This window comes from Acipenser ruthenus, chromosome 3, assembly GCF_902713425.1.
Source record: "Acipenser ruthenus chromosome 3, fAciRut3.2 maternal haplotype, whole genome shotgun sequence".
NCBI classification, from domain to species: Eukaryota; Metazoa; Chordata; class Actinopteri; order Acipenseriformes; family Acipenseridae; genus Acipenser; species Acipenser ruthenus.
Window position 1 is genome coordinate 55,105,066 of NC_081191.1, and position 19,418 is coordinate 55,124,483.

Sequence of the window (19,418 nt, forward strand, 5' to 3'; positions counted from 1 at the left end):
TACACACTAAACATTTGAGTGTTTGTAGTAAAATAACTGTATAAAACACTTACATGACTGTTGTCCAATATCTATATTACTCCCAGTGTTATGGTTTTACATACAAGTACATTTCATACCTATGTATTTATATCGTATTAGATTTAATACCAAACAACAACAAATATCTTTTTTAGACTGTTTTATCCACTAGATGTTGCTGTTGCCCATTAACCCTTAACACTAGAAGGACTGGAGATATACTCATACCTAGAAGCCCTGCAGCCTGCAGTCATTAACTACGAATACAATAATAAATCATAAAACAAAACAAATACAAATTACACTGCACAGGGGCGGAGGGGAAGACCCTGTTCTGAAAATAAATAAATAAATAATACGTACAGGGCTCCTCACCCTGTTACAATATATGAACCATTTATTTTACAAATCAAAACAAGAAAATGTAAATAAATAAACATCTGAACAGACATCGGTTTACAACATACATATTTATAAAACTGGAATGATAGCAATACATTTTTAACTTTTCAACAGCAATCGGTTTATCAGATGAGCAAAAGCAACTGAACAACATAGATACATAAACTTAGAAGAAAACATTTTACAGAAGCGCACAGCACAAAATAAGTCTAACTTCTTTTTCTTTTTTTCGACAAAAGGGTATTCCTTTACCTTGAGTCTAAGGCTGTTCACAATCAACACAGATAATGCGCTTCTCCACGCTGTCTTTCTGCACAGGGCACAGCTGTCCGAAGTTTTATTTTTATTGCACTTACCAACCTGGCATTGGCGTCTCTTGCGGCTCTCAGCGGGGTTGCCAGCTTCAGCTGTGGGTACACACTTGGCAGTCTCCCTCTGTTCCAAATCCTTCTTGCGAAGTTGTTGTTCTAACTGTAAAATATATTCTCTCCTTGGTAAATTCTTCTCCGTGCATTCTTTGTAAAGTACCCAGGAGTTGATGGCTGCTAGGTCCAATACATTGTTAAACACCTGAACAGACCACCGTCGGGAGCCAGCTTTCACAGAATACTTCCATGCCATCTGATACAAAACATCAACTCCATATTTTGTTGCGTTGTAAAACTCCACAGTCTCCGGTGTTTATTTTCACTAGTCCCGATGCTAATTGACTGACCAAAGCAGTGCAGCTGGCAAGCAGGAGCCAGCCTTCAAAAGGCTGATTGAAAACAATAGACTGTCAGTCATTCACTCAGATAGAGAGAGAGTAGAGACTAATCTAAACAAATTGCGAGCTGATAAATAAAAATAATAAAGTAGAATACCGTTCTGTATAATCAAAATACAATTGTTTTCTGTGTGGCCGTCAATGTGACTGCTTCCGGGGCTTTTAGGTATAATGTAATATATCTCCTTTATTTCTGCACTCCCATGTTTCATGCTTTGTAAGAATATTTAATACATACGGACAGAAAGGTACACGAACACACAGCCCCATATGTGTTACATGACTGGAGAAAATTACATTTTAAAACCAAAAACCACCAAAATGACTGCCGCGGGGCTTCTAGTGTTAAAATGCCAGTCTTTTCAAATTCCTAGTTCCAGGAAGTCTCTTTGCAGTGTAATAAATTAAGTCCCTTTAAATCTTGGAGAGGGTCACATTTTCTTGTGGTCTGGCAGATAAGAGGTTAGATCTGTTTCTTTCTTTACATAAACAAATGCAAGTTAAGTGTTGTAAGGGGGAGGGAAGATTTTGGACTATGAAACACAGAATGACTTTCCAGTATTAGGTTTCATTAAGCTCAATTCCCACTTAAATATAAAGCTCCAAAATACCATTACAATGGTAATGGTACTACATCCCCCAGTATGCCATGGGATTACTAGTAGAAGTAGAATCACCTGACACTAATTTAAAGAGGAACACCTGCCTCTGGTTAAGCAGGCAGGGATAAAAGCAGGTCAGAGGTGCTTGGTCAAGATTTTGTGTAAAAGGTAAGGCCTGTGAAGAGACCTGTGTTGGGGTAAAGTTAGGTACTGTGTGAACTGTGTGTAACAAGTATTTGGTTACCGGTAAACGGCTTGGCTATCCGGCTTTATAGATTAGAACTGGTAAAAGTTTAGTTAGAGCTCCTTGATGGAGTTAGGCTTTTGGTTTGTTTATTTGTTTAGTTTTCTGCCAGTGTTTTTATTTTATCTGTGGAAATAAAAGTGCACAGAAAAGCGCTTAAACTTGCAGTTCTGACGTCTAGGGTCAACTGTTTTAAGGGCGTAACCAGCCTTGGCCGGGATATATATATATATATATATATATATATATATATATATATATATATATATATATATATATATATATATATATATATATATATATAATATTGTAAACAGGCAGGGAGGGAGTAAAAATCCACCATGCAAAAAACACGTGCGCATGCACGTTTATTGTTAAGTGTATTGTTTAATGATCACCCACACCTGGTAATGATTGTAAATTAGTGCCAGGTGCAGGGTTTAAAAAGTGTGCAGCCAGTCTGTTCAGGGCTGCTGTGTGTGAAGAAGCCCGACTGTGCGCGTGAGTACAGCTGTAATATTTGAACAAAGGTAGTGTGAAAAACCTTGTTGTGCTGTGTAAAACTATTGGGTCTGGTCCCGTACCCTGGCATCGTGGACACCCGTCCGGAATACCCAGACCTCCCTTTGCTCGACCTTGTGCCCAGGTCGCAGCACAGCCAGGCACAGTTTCTTGCCTGGTCCCTTACTCCACTCCCCCTTGGAACCCAGACGTTGCTGCGCAGAAGGAAGACGTCACTGCGCAAAAGGCAGACGTCACTGGCGTTCCCCCTGCTGGTTGCTGCGTTCCCCCTACCTACTGCTCCAATCCCCCTCGTCTCCAAGACATCACTATGCCAGTCCACAGCCGCGTACCTCTGCCTGTCACTGCTCGCTCTTGGTCACCGGCATGTACTGCAGTCGGCCAGGGCAAGCCGTCCGGGTCCCTACTCGCCGGGTTGGGGTCCCGTCCCAGGAGCACAAGATGAAGGACCAACCCACCCTCAAGCCCGCCTGTGGAAGAGGGTGAAAACCAAAAAGTTGGGACTTGAGGGCGGGTGGTCCTTTAAGGGTGGAGGGAGGTGGCGTGGGATGGCCTCTGTCTTGTAAAGACAAAGGGGAGGATGTGTAAACAGGCAGGGAGTTAAAATCCTCCATACCAAAAACAGTGAGCATGCACGTTTATTGTTAAGTGTATTGTTTAATTATCACCCGCACCTGGTAATGATTATAAATTAGTGCCATGTGCAGGGTTTAAAAAGTGTGCAGCCCTAAACTGTGTGTTTTTGTTTTGTTTTTAGCCGGTAAACCGCTTAGCTGTCCGGTTATTAGTTTAGAGTTCCAGGTTGTGTTTAGTTAGTGCTCGTAAGAGCTAGGTGTTTTTCATTTTCATTTTGTTTTTGTTATTAAAAATAGCGCATCCACACCTTAAACCTTTAATCTTGTGTCTGGGTCTGTCTAGTAGGCGAAACGAACCTGAGCCGCAAGGCTCATTTACATTATATATACATTAAATGCTTGTTTACATGAGCATGGAAAATAAAAACAATGTGAATTGTAATAAATACTAAAGTTTAGTCAGCATTTTTTTTTTTTTTTTTTTAGATTTAGTAAATCATTACTTTGGGTCATATAATTTTTTGTTGTCATTTTTTTTTCTTTTAAATTTAGTCGTTGCCAATTATTTTTATTTTTATTATTTTCTCCCAATTTAGAATGGCCAATTATTTTATTATGCTCAGCTCACCGCTACCACCCCTGCGCTGACTCGGGAGGTCGAAGACGAACACACACTGTCCTCCGAAGCGTGTGTCATCAGCCGACCGCTTTTTTTCACACTGCAGACTCACCATGCAGCCACCCAAGAGCTACAGCGTCGGAGGACAATGCAGCTCTCGGGCAGCTTACAGGCAAGCCCGCAGGCGCCCGGCCAGACTACAGACATTGCTGGTGCGCGGTGAGCCGAGGACACCCTCGCCCCGGGCGACGCTCGGCCAATTGTGCGCCGCCCCCTGGGGGCTCCCGTCCACGGTCGGCTGTGGAGTAGCCTGGACTCGAACTCGCGACGTCCAGACTATAGAGCGCATCCTGCACGCCACGTGGAGCGCCTTTTTACTGGATGCGCCACTCGGGAACCCTTGTTTTCATTTTTAAATGTGTTTTGAAAATATTCTACTGCAAACATTTATGATTTCCAGGCTACAGTTGGAGAACATTATGTATACATATGCTTGCATACATATTATTTCAATAAACCACACATTCTCAAAAGGCACACGTAATGTGTTGTCTTGGATTAGTTGACCTTAAAAAACAATATAGTAAATCAGTAATGTAAATGAATAATGTTAGAACATCTGCTGTCAGGGCTGTTTAGTACAAAATTAGAGCTACTAATATCATAGAAAAAGTAATTCACCATGATCTACTGTAGATCCACACGCATGCACATGTAGAAATATGTGACTTACAGAGATATGCCTCCATATACCTGCTACTCTCAATAACATACGATAAAGAATGTCCTAACCAAGTATAAGAACTTCTTTAGAAATATTTTTAAAAAATGTATATGTGACATATTGATGAACAAAAAGGGCTCTAAAAAAGGATTCCTTGTGTCTTTCCACAGACTATCCAAGAGGTTGGTGGATATGTGCTGATTGCACTCAACAAGATAGCAAAAATCCCTCTGGAAAACCTGCAGATAATCAGAGGTCACACTCTGTATGATAACAAATATGCTCTGGCAGTTTTGTCCAACTATGACAAAAACTCTACTGTGGGGGTGAAAGAACTGCCCTTGAGAAGGCTAACAGGTGAGTGTGTGACTGCATTTACTTGGCCATTCATAAATGTACAGTACTATGTGTTAAAATTGGCCTAGAGAGATGCATGCCCATTCCTTAAAAACCTTCTCTAATTTCTAAAGAGAGTTTGTCTAGAATTCTGCTGTTCAGCCTGTTCTCTGGAATGACCTTTTGGAGACACTTACCCCTTTGCTTAAATAGAATTGCAATGGCTAATAGTGACACCTGCTGGAGAAGGCTGCAATGGTACCATTTAACCAAATGCTGCATTGGTTGTCATGATGCTTATCTTTCTTTCTCTTATTTTGCTCTTTAGAGATTCTCAAAGGAGGAGTGAAATTCACCAACAACATGTTGCTTTGTAACCTGGATACCATCCAGTGGAATGATATTGTAGACTCCAAAGCAAACCCTGAAATGTTTCTTCCCTCAGTGAATAACAAACCACATTGTGAGTGCCACAATCAGCATAGCATAATGTCAATTACCATTATGAACCAAAATGAGACCAGATTGAAGAGAATATGATTACATATTCCAAACTGAGCTCCTACAACAGATTACCCATCTAAGGCCTGGTACCAAAGGAAAATGAAACTACACCCTCACAATATAGAATAATTAGAGCAGTGTAAACAAACCAATAACTATGCAGAAAAATGTTTAATTTAACACTGTCGTTTTTGAACAAGGTTGTTCATTCTGTATTGATAATATGTATACAGGAAAATGTTTAGCTTCCTTAATCCTGCCTCCTTATGAAAGTGATTTGTCAAAAAAATGACAGATCCTCAGAGACAATGGTATGTTGTAGCTTACAAGCAACTATGACACAAACCCAGTCATGGTATTAAAACAGCAATGCCACCCAAAGTGTTAAAATAGATGTTATTACATCAGTGAAGACACTCTGGCTAAAAGTAGTGCCCAAAATCACTACAGAGAAGTACCGTTATTTTCATGACAATCTTCTCCTGTTTGGCACTTGTGCCAACTTGTTTCAATTAAATAAAATGTGTTTTTTTTTCTATCTCAGGTCAAACATGTGATCCAGGGTGCTTCAATGGGTCATGCTGGGCACCAGGTCCTGACGACTGCCAAACTTGTAAGCGCTGCAGAAAGAAATAATGCTTAAAAATGATATTTAAAAAAAGATCATAAAGTAAATTATATATTGTTTTGCTTTTACTTAAGTGACCAGGTTAATCTGTGCTGATCAGTGCTCGGGGAGGTGTAAGGGCCCAAAGCCCAGTGACTGCTGCAATGACCACTGTGCTGCAGGCTGTACAGGACCCAGACCAACTCACTGCCTGGTGAGAAATACCTTTTGTATCAAAAGCTCAACAGTATAGTCACCTCTAGTAAAGGGAAAACATATTGAACATATTTAAAGGAGAGTGCTGTGTTTGTTTCTTGTTGAAATGTTTACAAAGTATTAGTATTCTAAAAAATGACTTCTACCTAGTATGTGCTTAAATGGAAATACACTCCCAGCCTCATACAGATTATTTAAGGGTTTTAATCTTTACATTTTATTTTAATAGATTTAATCAGTGTTTGTGAACAGTGAATCAGCTATTTGTCACATATCCCATATGATAAGGAACTGTAACACCCACAGGCCTGCCGTGCATTCCAGGATGATGGGACCTGCAAGGATGCCTGCCCTCAGCTGATGCTGTATGACCCCAACACACACCAGCTGGAGGTTAATCCAAAGGGGAAGTATAACTTCGGAGCCACTTGTGTGAAGAACTGCCCACGTAGGGGTCCCTTTTAACTTCGTGATAATTAAACAAGTTCATTTTTTATGTACTACTCTCTGTTAGAGCCTTGTGTTTCTGTCTTACAGGTAACTACGTTGTAACAGACCATGGCTCATGTGTGAGGACTTGTAGCTCTAATACCTATGAAGTGGATGAAAACGGGTTGCGAAAATGCAAAAAGTGTGAAGGGCCCTGTCCAAAAGGTATTTATATATTCTTGTCTGTCTGCCTACTATCTTTATAACAGTTTATCTACAGAAGCTGTCTTTCACAGTAGCTATCACAATCTTTTTAAACAGTCAGATTGCTCCTTTGCAGTAAATTACATTACAAATAAACTACAGTTTTGCATTTCGGTAGTTTATGAAATGGAACTTGTTTTAAGTTATGAAAAAAACATTCCATGCTATGGCAGAAGACAACAAGGTAAAATGAAATGTCTAGATTTATTCAAGTATCTGAAAAACAAAAGATAATTCAAGACAGAGAAGAACACAATAGGGTGTATTCATTTGATCTAAACAAAGTCAGATCCTGGTACAGCCACCACCAAAATCATTCAAAAAGGACTATTTAATGATAACTACACCTCTAGCAGAGTATTTAGTATATTCCTTTCTGTGGCAACATAACAAACTTGACATTGTTTAAAATGTAACCGTCACAATGACTGCTGGTGGCGGTTTTAGGTATGATTATAACCGCGGTGGTTCTAGTGTTAAATGGTGAAATACAAAGTAAAGGGTTTGCCTGAAAAAAGGTTGCTGTGTAAGTCCACTGTAAAGTCATTTTAAATCTTCATTAAACACACATTAACCTTTAAAGCTGAAGTCTACTGTAAAAAAAAAAAAAAAAAGATTGTCGCTTAACAGGAAAGCATAATCAATCCAAAATGAAAAGTGCTTACAATGTATTCAATCAATGCACAGAACAACTACTGTACTGCACAGTACAGTAGTTATTAGAAACTGTGAAAAATTGACATTCAGCTAAACATGTGGGTGGGGCGACAGTTCAAACATGGGTTTTGACGCGGCAGAATCCAGTATATATTTAGGGCTGTGTTCGAAGGTTCGTTTGCTAGCCGTGAATTCAAAGGTAGTTTTAAACCATAGAAGGTTTGTCATTGCATTTAAGCACTGTGTTTTTTTTTTCTCTGTTAACAGAAACCATTTGACAATGTGTGGAAACTATAAATCACATCTTAAATGTCACACACATGCAAAATTAAATCTTTTGATTTGTATAATGCATATTTCATAAACAAAAGTTGTATTAAAATCCACTACCAAATTGTAACAACTCTCTATGGCGCCGCTGCTCTGTATGGAGCAGGGTATAGTATCCAAAGCACTGTGTGGTACCTATAGCAGTTGTAGTGCTTCAGTAAAATATGTGTACAAGACTATGGTAGAATGTGTTTGAAACATACAAAATATACGCTAACACTAATAATTTTAATTTTGAAAACTGAGCACCGTCTGCCCCTCCCCCCTCCAGCTTGTGTTATCCAGAGGCAAACCTTTAATTTCTCCATTCTCCATCTCGACAGCAAAGCGTTGTATAGCGTAAGCTGTATTGAAAGAAATGTTTCAAAACCCCTCTGCTGTTTGGGATGTTTTTGTAAGACGACCAAAAGAAAAAATTGAATGCAAACTATGCAAGCGACTTGCATCATGGAGTCATAACCAATGTCTGGGGACAACCACAAGTTCATATTATTATTAGGATTATGTGACAGAAAGATACTAACTGGACTTGTGTATGTGTTTTGTGTTTAATGTGGGGATACAAGAACGGGACTATTATTTCGGGACCAGCCTGGGGATTATAAATGTAAGAAATACACGCCGCTGTATTACTTGCCATCATTATTATTTCCTGTTTGTTTTGCCGTCAGGCACTGGACAAAAACAACTAATTAAAACAAACCTTTTCACCTGGATTACAGTTGTCTGTCTGTTCTTTAATCACCTGCACCTGTACACAATTTACAATTAATTATTATTATTATTTTTAGTAGTAGTAAAAGGTGACTGTGACTGATAACCTGCTTGGAACGGTTAAATAAAGCTTTGTCTGCTGCAGTTGGTGGTGCTGCAACGCAAGCTTACTGAATATATAGCAAGCAGCATCAATTACGTGTAAATAAATAACGTGTATTTTTATTTAAATTATAAAAACATGATTACTGTTCTATATAACATATTTTTAAACTACATGTGAATGTTTTATTTTATTTATATGGATTACCTATAAAATAATAGGCTTTTTAATCAAGTATAAACAAGTAGCTATGGTGACACCACTGGCAAATTTATGCAAATTAGTACAATCGAAGGTTCAAACCTTCCTTTGGTAATGTGTTCCGAACCTTCCAAGGTCAAAATGTACCCTTCGTTGCAGTCCTCTCTATATTTAAAATAACTGACCTCCAAAATCTGATATGACTGGAGAACTGGAGAATTTCAATTTTGTACAGGGGAGACCCCTAGTGGCAGAAACGGCAACTGCTTGATGTGCGACAGTGAGCTTGTGTTGTAGCTTACGACTTCAGTTGGCTTTATGGCTGCTGCTGAAGAAGACATTATAAGATAAGACATGAGCATGAAATATTGGCAGCTGCAGTGCCAGGCAAGCGCGGGCAAATCAAGGATAGGACAATCAATCCCATGATTCAATGGGGGTATCCCTATGGTCGTATTGGAGCCCACTCAGAGGTGTGGGTAACAAAGCATTGCCACTCCATAATTAATGTAGACAGAACAAACACAGTTGTGAGAATAAGGGGTGTGGCTATAATGAAATATTTTAGTATGAATGAATGCGTTCCTACTAATTCTGGAACCTGAACGGGTCAGCAGGGCCAAGCCGGCAGCCTCGGGATTGAACAAACAAGTACACCCAAAAACACACAGCAAGCAGGATAAGACAAACAATCCTGTGATTCAATCGTGCTATCCCATAATTCAATGCGCGCGGACCACTGTCATTGGAGCCTACTCAGAGGTGGAGGTAAACAAGCATTTAGACAGAACACAAAAAAAAAAAAAGAAAAGGAGTGTTTGACCCTGGGGTTAAATAGGGGGGTCAATTGATAGACTGGTTAATTGATATATTACTTGGTTAATTAAGGAGAAGCCGCTGCACCTGCCCCCTCAGTAACACACAATGGTTACAAAACAAATATTACTATTTTAAGTAATAACATTGCGATTATTATGTAAATTACTGTACGTGAAAATATGTTTTGGCAACTTAATGGTATTATTAAGTAAAACAAATCAAAACTTACTAAGACTTAACTTAAAATAACATGAAAATTAAAAAAGGGAGTGAAATGTAAGGTTTCAGTATATATTATACTGTATATAATATATTAGTGTTTTAAGATGTTATCTGTCTATCTGCAGTGCCTGGGTTGAATATGAAATTGCATGAAAACAAATTGACAGATACTATTACATTTTTTCCCTATGCTCAGCCTGCAGCGGATTAGGGATGGGAAACCTCAAGGATGTCTTGTCTATTAATGCAACCAACATTGATTCCTTCAGAGACTGCACTACAATCAATGGTGATGTTTCCATCCTACCCGTAGCTTTTACTGGGTAAGTTGTAAGGCCTGTTTCCAGTGTGTAAGATGAATCCCCTGATCTGACTCTGATCTTTCTGTTATGTTTCGTTCTATTTCAGTGACAAATTCACAAATACTGCTGCTCTGGACCCAGCTAAACTTAATGTGTTTAAGACTGTTAAAGAAATTACAGGTAAGCCCTTTTTTTTAACAGTTATAACAGGGAAAGCACAATATAAAAAACAAAGTAAGGAAATTATAAAAAAAGATTGAGTTTGCATATTTGTGAATGTATAGATAGATGTTTTTATTTTTATTTTTTTCTTTAGGGTTTTTGCTGGTTCAGAATTGGCCATTGAATCTTCCTGATCTCAGTCCTTTTGAAAATGTGGAAATTATTCGTGGGAGAACAAAACAGTAAGTTGATCAGTTACCATAATGTGTATTATAGAATATATATGTAACTGTTTACTGTCCGATAATAAAATAGTTCATACTATTGTAAAATGTGGAAATAATAAGAATAAACACATTTATGATAATTTAAATAAGCTTGGGCATTACCCCATCAGGGTTAAGATTCAGTCTATGACCACAACTATTTAGCATTTAAAATGGTAATCAATCACACTTTTATAGACAGCAGTGTATTTTTAGAATCAATCTGTGTACATCCACTGACATCTGTATTCAACAACTTCCAAAATTCGCTTAACCAATAACATTTAGTTACTGTATATGTTGCATGAAATCTTATTTGAATTCTGTTACAGTAGCACAGTTTCCCTTGCTGTGGTGAATATTCAGATCAGCTATCTGGGACTGCGTTCTTTGAAGGAGATTAGTGATGGCGACGTGGTGATAAAAAACAACCCCAATCTTTGCTACACAGACACATTCCAGTGGAATAAGCTTTTCATTTCAGGCAAACAGTTGTATAGTGGAGTTTCTTTAAATGGCGAACAAGATAAATGTGGTAAGTAACAACAATCACTAACACCAATGTAACATAACTTTCTAATACTGTTGACATTTTGTAGTGTCAAATAATAGGTAGATACGCTTGGGTGTCCCCATTATGTAAAAAGTATTAAATAAACATTTTACAATGGGAAATCACATTTATGAATGATGCAATATACACCCCAGAAGACTGAAATTGTTCTCTTTCTTTAGCATTACTTCATTCTCAACTGTATCTGTATAAAGCTGTCGTCTATCCCATTCAATGTTTAAATTCCTACAGATCCTTACTGGTAACCTTTTTTGAAGATATTTTTTTCTTTTTTCTTGTCCTTTTAATCAGCTGCTCATGTTTGCGATGAGTTGTGTACTGATGAAGGATGCTGGGGCCCTGGTCCCTCCATGTGTTTTTCATGTCAGTTTTATAGACGGTCAAAAGAATGTGTGGAAAAGTGCAATGTCCTACAGGGGTAAGTGCCATGGAACACGGTACACTGCATGCAGTATTTATGAAAAATGTAAAATAGTACAGTACTCAACTCAATTTGATAGCTATTCCAGTGTAATACATGCACACTAATGGGGTGTTTTGCTTTTTACCCCCCATTTGTGCATTTTTTTCCATTGAAACCAAGCATCATTGGATGTCTTAAAATAAGAAGTGTACCCCTCCTACTGGTATATAAAAAAAAAAAATTCTACATCTAAGTTTAGTTATTCTGTGTAAGTTCAGTTACCAAAATAGTGTATACTCTACACTTCCAATTACCTGCCATAAGCCAAACTGTGTTTTTCTACTGTCATATTATTATAAATTGTTATTATGAAATGACTTGGATAAATTAAGTACTGTGATTGGCTGAACAAGATCACATGACCATGCGGTAATAATTGTCTTACCACACAGCTATGACATCATAGACCAACTTACTTACCTGATCTATTAACATTACTACGCCTTAACAGTTATCTAAACAGTGTTTCTATAGGTAAAAATGTCAACATACAACTGAAGCAGCATTTAAATCACTCAACAATCTTTTTTTTTTCATCTCTGTCACTAAGAATTACAGAAAAATTGGCAAATATACCATGGTATTTATTTAATCAGAGAGTAGCACTAACACTATTCAAAAGCCATCCGAGAAATCACCACACAAGTTTCACTCCGCATGTAATATATACGGTATATTCAGCAGTGGCATCTACTTATTAAACTAAATGTCGCCTTATAAAACTGACTAGCGAGTATGCAATGTTTAAATTAGACACAACAGATACATCTCACCACTACCCTCCGATTTCAGAAACATGTTAAAAAAAAAATTAAAACCTCTCCTGCTCTCTGCTGACTCAACCGCTGAGCTTTTAAACAAGGTCAGGTTTGGCATAGAATTCTACTGTGCTCGCCCCGGACGGGAAGGACTGCGCAAACTGACACGGAAGTCGTTTAGTCCACATATCATCTAATGCTGGTTTACAATATAGGGAAGTTATCCTGGTTACCGGCCATTGGTGTAAAAGCAGACATTATTGGTCAGCTTCTCTTGAAGACTGCAAAGCCTGAGGATCATTTCCTACAAAAAAATTAAAAAAAACTCGGAAGCCCCTCCCTCGATGTCAAGTGCAGTGTTTGGCTGTTACATGAATCCTCCCACAGATGTGGGAAATCAGTCTGCTTTCAATTCCCAAATGCCATTTCATCTGGAAAATGTTACTATAATTGGCAATGTTCAATTTAATGTTTATGGCAAATAAAAAAAGTACAAAATATATGTTACAATCAAACAGTCTTAAGGGACTATTTTTCTCAGTGGAAGGATACATAATATTTCTTATTTTTTTCCTTAAAAAGCTATTTTGTGTAATTATTTTCAAGAAAAAAAGTGTAGCCATTTTTATAAGCAAAATAACCCACTCCAGGGTGTGCGGTAAGACAATTCTTACCGCACTTCCTGGGTGGTTGAAGGGACTCGGCCTGCGGACTCGTGCATCACAACGCACCCAGGGCGTGCGGTAAGAATTGTCTTACCACACACCCTGGAGTGGGTTATTTCTTACTTATTAATGAGTATGGATTGTGCATGCAAAAGTAAAGGCATAACATATACTGAGCTTGCTTTTCCTTTTTATATTTCAAAACACTGATCTGTGCCTAAGCTGTGTGCTCGGCTCATTTTTATTTACACATAAAGTATAAAAGTCCTTGCCTCAGTAGAAAACTGTCAATAAAAGAGACACATGATCAAAACCTATGGTACCATGTATGCTTTGTTAATGTTAATACCACTGCCAATATGACTATATTTGCTACTAGTACTCTAGAAACCTTATTATTCTGTGTTCTCTGTCACTTGAATTTGAGTAACTTGATGGTAAAATAATCTTGCCAGTTAAATTAGCCTGGGTACTCCTTGAGTTAAGAAGTGTCATGTATTGATTTGTCTAGTAAAGCCACATTTGGCACAATAAAAAAGCTTTAATAAATTAATTTGTACTGCACTTAGGGACCCTAGGGAATTTGTGGAAGAAACCAGATGTCTTCAGTGTGATTCAGAGTGCCACCCACAGAATGGGACCGATACCTGCAATGGACCTGTAAGTTCACAATCTCTTGCTGTCATTACAGTAGCATGCTATAAAACCTTTGATTTGCGATGGGCACGTAACTGGGATCTTGGGACACTGTTGTATATTACTACTTTGGTAGAATTCTTTTAAAATATGACTGATGTAATTCATAAAAAAAAAAGTAATGCATTAGAAATCATGAAAACTACAATACATATTCGGGCTTGTCTAAATCCCCATTTTAGAGGCAAACAATATCTTAATTTAAAATTTAAAAACTAAGTAAACCTTTACATGGATATTAAAGATAAAGAGAGTAAAATACTATTGTACTTTTAATAACAAACCCAACATCACTCCTAGAAACTGAGGACAGAGATGGGAGACACGTTTAGGAAGCCTCTGCGCTCAAAATAGCACAACTCAAAGCTTGGACACCTGTTTTCTAGTGTCATAAGCTGCCATTCTTCAATTTTAGTATTATAACTTAAAATGTACCCTCCCTCCCCTGGCTATTGGAATGATTATCATTCAAATATTTAGATGAATGGAATACTTTGTTTTCCACCAGGGCCCAGACAAGTGTACTGAGTGTGCCCATTTTAAAGACGGTCCTCACTGCGTACCAAAATGCCCTGCTGGCGTCCCAGGAGAAAACAACACAATTATTTGGAAATACTCAGATGCAAGCAAGGTGTGCCAGCTATGTCATCCAAATTGTACCCAAGGGTGAGTATGACCTGTGTTTTAAAACAACTCAGAACATTATGTCTAGATCAGTTTGCACCATCGTTGTTGCAAGGACAAGTTAAAATCTGAAATGTTACAGAACTAGTTAGGTAGGAGTAGGCAAGTAGGAGTCTGTTACTAATCTTGAGTTTAGAATGAGTACAGAAGCTGTAAACTAGAAAGGAACACATTGCAGTGCTCCCCCTTTATAACACTGTAGCCACAGATAGAAGACCGTGCAATTTGTGTTCCACCTTATAACACGAGCACAGTAACAAGGGAGCGCTGTTAGGACAGAGCTGTTTATTGTTCTTAGTAGTTTCTATCTGGTTTTATTAAAAATTAAAATAGTGTTATTTTATATACGATTTTAGGCAAAAACAACAAGCAAACATCAGGCTTATTGATGTTTAATACATTCTTCATCAAGTGTCCAGTCAGTGGCTGGAATGAGTTTGTTCTGTTACTACATGTGGGTTAACTGCAGTACTGTACTGTGATGAAAATTAAAAGTTTTTTCCCCATTTGAACCTATTAGCAGCAAGTACACTTGTAATTTCACTGAGAGTGCAGATCTCACTTAATGTCAATTACAAAGAATTCTAAACATTTAAACCACAACAGAATCTACATAAACAGGTTAAATACAATAATATCAGTTTTTTGTCTTTTTTTCATTTAGATTTAATGACTTATAATATGTTAAAGTGTTTGGTGGCTATCTCAGTCAAGTTGAAAGTGTATACTGTCACACTTATAATTACAGTATTAGTATAGTCATTTTCTTTGAGATGTTTTATATGCATATGAAAGGTACTTCCCTGTTTTAAGATTTAGAAGTACAATGATAGTAACTTGCTTGTTTGGGGTATTAAGTGTAAATGAAGTCATGTTTATTGTCAGTTGGTATTATTGGTCTTCTTGTTAGTAGTTGTAGTATAGTAGAACTGGTCAACCGAAGACCCCACAATGCAACCAGAATCCAGTTTAAAAAAAGAGTAAGGTTAACTGGGAAACGCAAACGTTACACTTTTTTTTCCAACTTGACAGCAATATCATCCTCAACAATGGGAATACGGTATCAGGTAACTGTCAGCAATATTATAGGCCAAGAAAGAAAATCCACCAATATGCAATGGAAACGACCAGTAAAAAAAGATGTTTTGTACACAAAGGTGATACAAATGATGATGTTTTTGATAAAGCACTCTATAAGTGGCGTGCTGGTCATAAAGAAGACAACATTACTGTAACAACAAATGTATCCAGACAGAGTTGAGGCAGATTTCAAAGCAAGTACAGGCAATTGTACTAGGAACATTTCAGGTTTAAACATAGCTTAAAGGTTCACCCAGGTTTCCCCAGACATTTAAATCTTTTTTTTTTTTTTATACAGATACAATTTGAATAGCAAGTTCAATTTAGAGAGAGAGATCCAACAGGATAGTTATCAACCACTAGACATACAAGTCTAACTAGCTATTTCTACCTTGCTATCTGAAGAAGGTGGAAGCTGAAATGTTGTAGTTTTCAGTTGATCAATTAAGTTTTGAAGTCGAGAGCACTATTACAACCAAACCGTCCATAATGCCTGGTAATGCCCCATGTGGAGGGTCTTTATACAGTAAAAATAAAAATTCTTTTTATTTATTTTAACTGTATTCCTTCCTTCCACATAAGCACCACAGTATAGTCCTCCATTATCACAACGTTGCATATGAGCATCTCTATCAAATTAGTGTACAAAAAGTTTTTAAAACACATTTTTGCCATTGTCACCGTTTTTAATTTCCTTTCCTAATGGCCTGCAAGTATGCCAGATATTTTTATCGCTCACATTGGTTGGATCTAGTCTGGTTCATGGAAAAAGATAGAAAGCTGGCAGATTGTTCTGACATTAATGGGGCAGTTTGGATCACTGGGTCACTTATCCATTTATTAATCATATTTTTATATGTTGTGAACAAAACACCCTTTTAAATGACTCCTACGCTTTTTATTGCAGTACGGACTTTGTGCACTGGGCAGCTGCTCAATCAGTGTTTTCCACTTTAGACACATGGTTTACAGGGAGAGATGGTGTTTTTAGAGGCACATATTGTATAACAATAATCTAGGAGGCTGTGTGGTCCAGTGGTTAAAGAAAAGGGCTTGTAACCAGGAGGTCAAATCCCACCTCAACCACTGACTCATTGTGTGACCCTGAGCAAGTCACTTAACCTCCTTGTGCTCCGTCTTTCGGGTGAGACGTAATTGTAAGTGACTCTGCAGCTGATGCATAGTTCACACACCCTAGTCTCTGTAAGTCGCCTTGGATAAAGGTGTCTGCTAAATAAACAAATAGGTGCAATGATATTTTATTTGTAAATCCAATGGTCTGAAGACACAAAACACAGTAAATAATAACGATAACAAGCAATACAGCGGCGTGTATTGCTTCGTTGTAATCCACAGGTTGGTCCCGAAATAATAACAGTCCTGTTCTTTTTACTCGCACATGTAACACAAACACAATCACTAGTCCACAGCGCGCACTGTAGTGCTCGTGATGCAAATACAGTTTATCGTGAAACGAAGTGCAGTGTTGTCTGGGTTTAGTGCTGGCAGCTCCGGATCGTGTAGCCGTCTAATAATAACAAATAAGCATTCGTTAGACACAACAAACAAAACACTCACGATTACAACACAGGTTCTTCCAGTTCAGCTTTTAACCATAACAAGGAACAGATCACATCGCTACGCCCCCTTTTGTGCCATCAATCATGACCCCTTGGTTAACTCTCCGCGTCGTTTCCCTTCCGGGTTGATGATTTGGTGTATTGTAGCTCTGTCCCCTTTCTAGCTCTGACTTCCTTCTAACTCTGGGAATTAATTATCTGGCCATCCAGTCCAGGGCACTCAGGGTACTTAAGGTATGAATACTTACCTAAAGTTGCCAAGTATCACAAGCAGGAGATTATGGAGGTCTCAGTGGTCACTGTTGAGTCAACTGATGCCCAAGATCAGTATGGGTTACACATTGTATTTGTTTTGCAAGACCTAAATGGTGAACATGCATCTGACGTACTAGAACTGAAAGCTGCCCTTGCAGATACACTTTATCTACAGGCTTTTAATTACAACAATGTTTCACAAGCTGTTGTAAAGTGCTTGAATTTTGACGTTGATTATGTCAATGCATTTATCTCTATTTGATGTTTTAAAAAAATAAAATAAAATCTGTACACATAATTTATAAAATAGTTTCATGCTCATTCCGCAAAATATGATACTTTACCCATGACACTGCTGTGAATTTTAAAGAAAATATCCACGATTTCCACAGGGCCTTACTTATAACTCCTTACAGAGTGCAGATAGAGTCATGGTTACTATGGAACACAGACAGGGACACATATATGTTCTATTCAAAAATTGCCTTGATTGTGACTTTTGCCCTCTCCTATAACTCTTTACAGAGTGCAGATACGGTCATGGTTACTATGGAACACATATAGGAAACCGTATGCACTATATCCAACAATGCCCTTGCCAGTGACCTTTGACTTATCCTAAAGGTCAAGTGCAAAACTGGCTTATAACTGCTTACAGAGTGCAGATAGGGTCATGGTGACTATGGAACATATACAGGAAACCATATGGGCTCTATCTAACTGCATTGGTGACCATATTGGATTTGTCAAAAATATTGAAACATCTTTTTCTCTGAAACCGTTTTGCCAATTGAAGTGAAACTTTGCATACTTAACCTCAGGGAGATTGTCTGTGAAGTTTGTTAAAAGTAAAGTTGCTGCATCGAAAAACATGGAGGCCACGAGCAAATCAAATTTCAGCATATATTGTACTATTAATCTGTGGTACAATATAGTACAAAGACTAGTAGAGGCCAATGGAGTACTATGTCACATGTGAAATACGGTTAGGTCACATGGTCTGGCGCTTGGACCCCGGTCATTGCTGCTTGCGGCTATATTTATTATTGTTTTTGTCTGAAAGAACAAACCTGGATACTGCAATACCTTAATGGCATGAAACATATTTAGAAATACATAAACTCACATTTCCATCTATACAGTTAGCAAAAAGAAAATTGTTCTGTTTAGCTAAAGATCCAAAACAATTTAGAATTTGGCAAGAGCCATGCAGGCTTGTATGCTATTTTTAAACTAAAAATGAAGAAGGTCATTAAAAAGAATAACAGATTAGATATTGCTGTATGCTGTTTGCTGTAGTACGTAACTAGATTTTGTGTTTCTTTATACATACATATTTTAATACATTATAAGAGCAATGTAATTATCAAATAAACATGTTTTATAATGGGGCTTTTAAAAATAGGAAATGGGTGGGTCATTTGTTCTCAATTTTATTGCAATAAATAAAGACTGGTACCACATTTAACATCTTGTAGTGAATTTTAAGGGCAATATATCTACTTGCATTTTCTTATTAATTAATTTCTTATTTGTTGTCTATCCGTAATGTTTTGGTTTACCTTTATTACATAGGTGCTTAATACGTGTTATGAAACGTTCATTTACATTTCACTCTAAATAAACATTTGTAGTAGTGTTGTGCCTATTTGCTTTGTGCTGGGCAAGGTTGCCCCAATGGTTTCTTGAAACGTGGCTTGTGTTTTTGATATCTCCACTTTAAATGGCTAGGCACTTTTGATAACTTGGCGTTTTTTCACATTTCCAATGTGTTTTTGTTTCAGATACATACATACATACATACATACATACATACACACACAGTCACAGACAAAAGTATTTGGGCAGTTAAAAAAAAAAAAAGGAGAAAAAACACAAAGTAATTTCTATTTGTTCTATTGAAAGATATAGTTAGATTCAGCTTTATAATAAAACAACAAATTATTACATAACATGCATAAAATGAAAATTAATATGCAAAAACACATTTCAATCTAATGCCTAACAAATACGCATAGCACTTTTGCTGCACAGCTTGAGTTTGCATGTAATCAAG

General features: G+C 37.5%; 1 protein-coding gene across 4 annotated transcripts in view; it reads left to right on the top strand.

The window, feature by feature from the left end:
* The window catches only part of LOC117394771 (epidermal growth factor receptor-like), a 172,394-nt gene that overhangs the window by 112,396 nt on the left and 40,580 nt on the right, over nucleotides 1-19,418 (top strand). For all 4 annotated transcript variants that reach the window (XR_009319823.1, XM_059013929.1, XM_059013945.1 and 1 more), the window contains 13 exons: nucleotides 4,646-4,832; nucleotides 5,140-5,274; nucleotides 5,860-5,928; nucleotides 6,018-6,136; nucleotides 6,445-6,586; nucleotides 6,676-6,792; nucleotides 10,074-10,200; nucleotides 10,286-10,359; nucleotides 10,496-10,583; nucleotides 10,940-11,142; nucleotides 11,473-11,599; nucleotides 13,637-13,727; nucleotides 14,272-14,429. Coding sequence is in view for 3 of the 4 variants with exons in the window: in XM_059013929.1 (XP_058869912.1) it covers nucleotides 4,646-4,832; nucleotides 5,140-5,274; nucleotides 5,860-5,928; nucleotides 6,018-6,136; nucleotides 6,445-6,586; nucleotides 6,676-6,792; nucleotides 10,074-10,200; nucleotides 10,286-10,359; nucleotides 10,496-10,583; nucleotides 10,940-11,142; nucleotides 11,473-11,599; nucleotides 13,637-13,727; nucleotides 14,272-14,429 (1,637 nt within the window). In the remaining variant the exon portion in view is untranslated. The remainder of the gene's footprint in view (nucleotides 1-4,645; nucleotides 4,833-5,139; nucleotides 5,275-5,859; nucleotides 5,929-6,017; nucleotides 6,137-6,444; nucleotides 6,587-6,675; nucleotides 6,793-10,073; nucleotides 10,201-10,285; nucleotides 10,360-10,495; nucleotides 10,584-10,939; nucleotides 11,143-11,472; nucleotides 11,600-13,636; nucleotides 13,728-14,271; nucleotides 14,430-19,418) is intronic.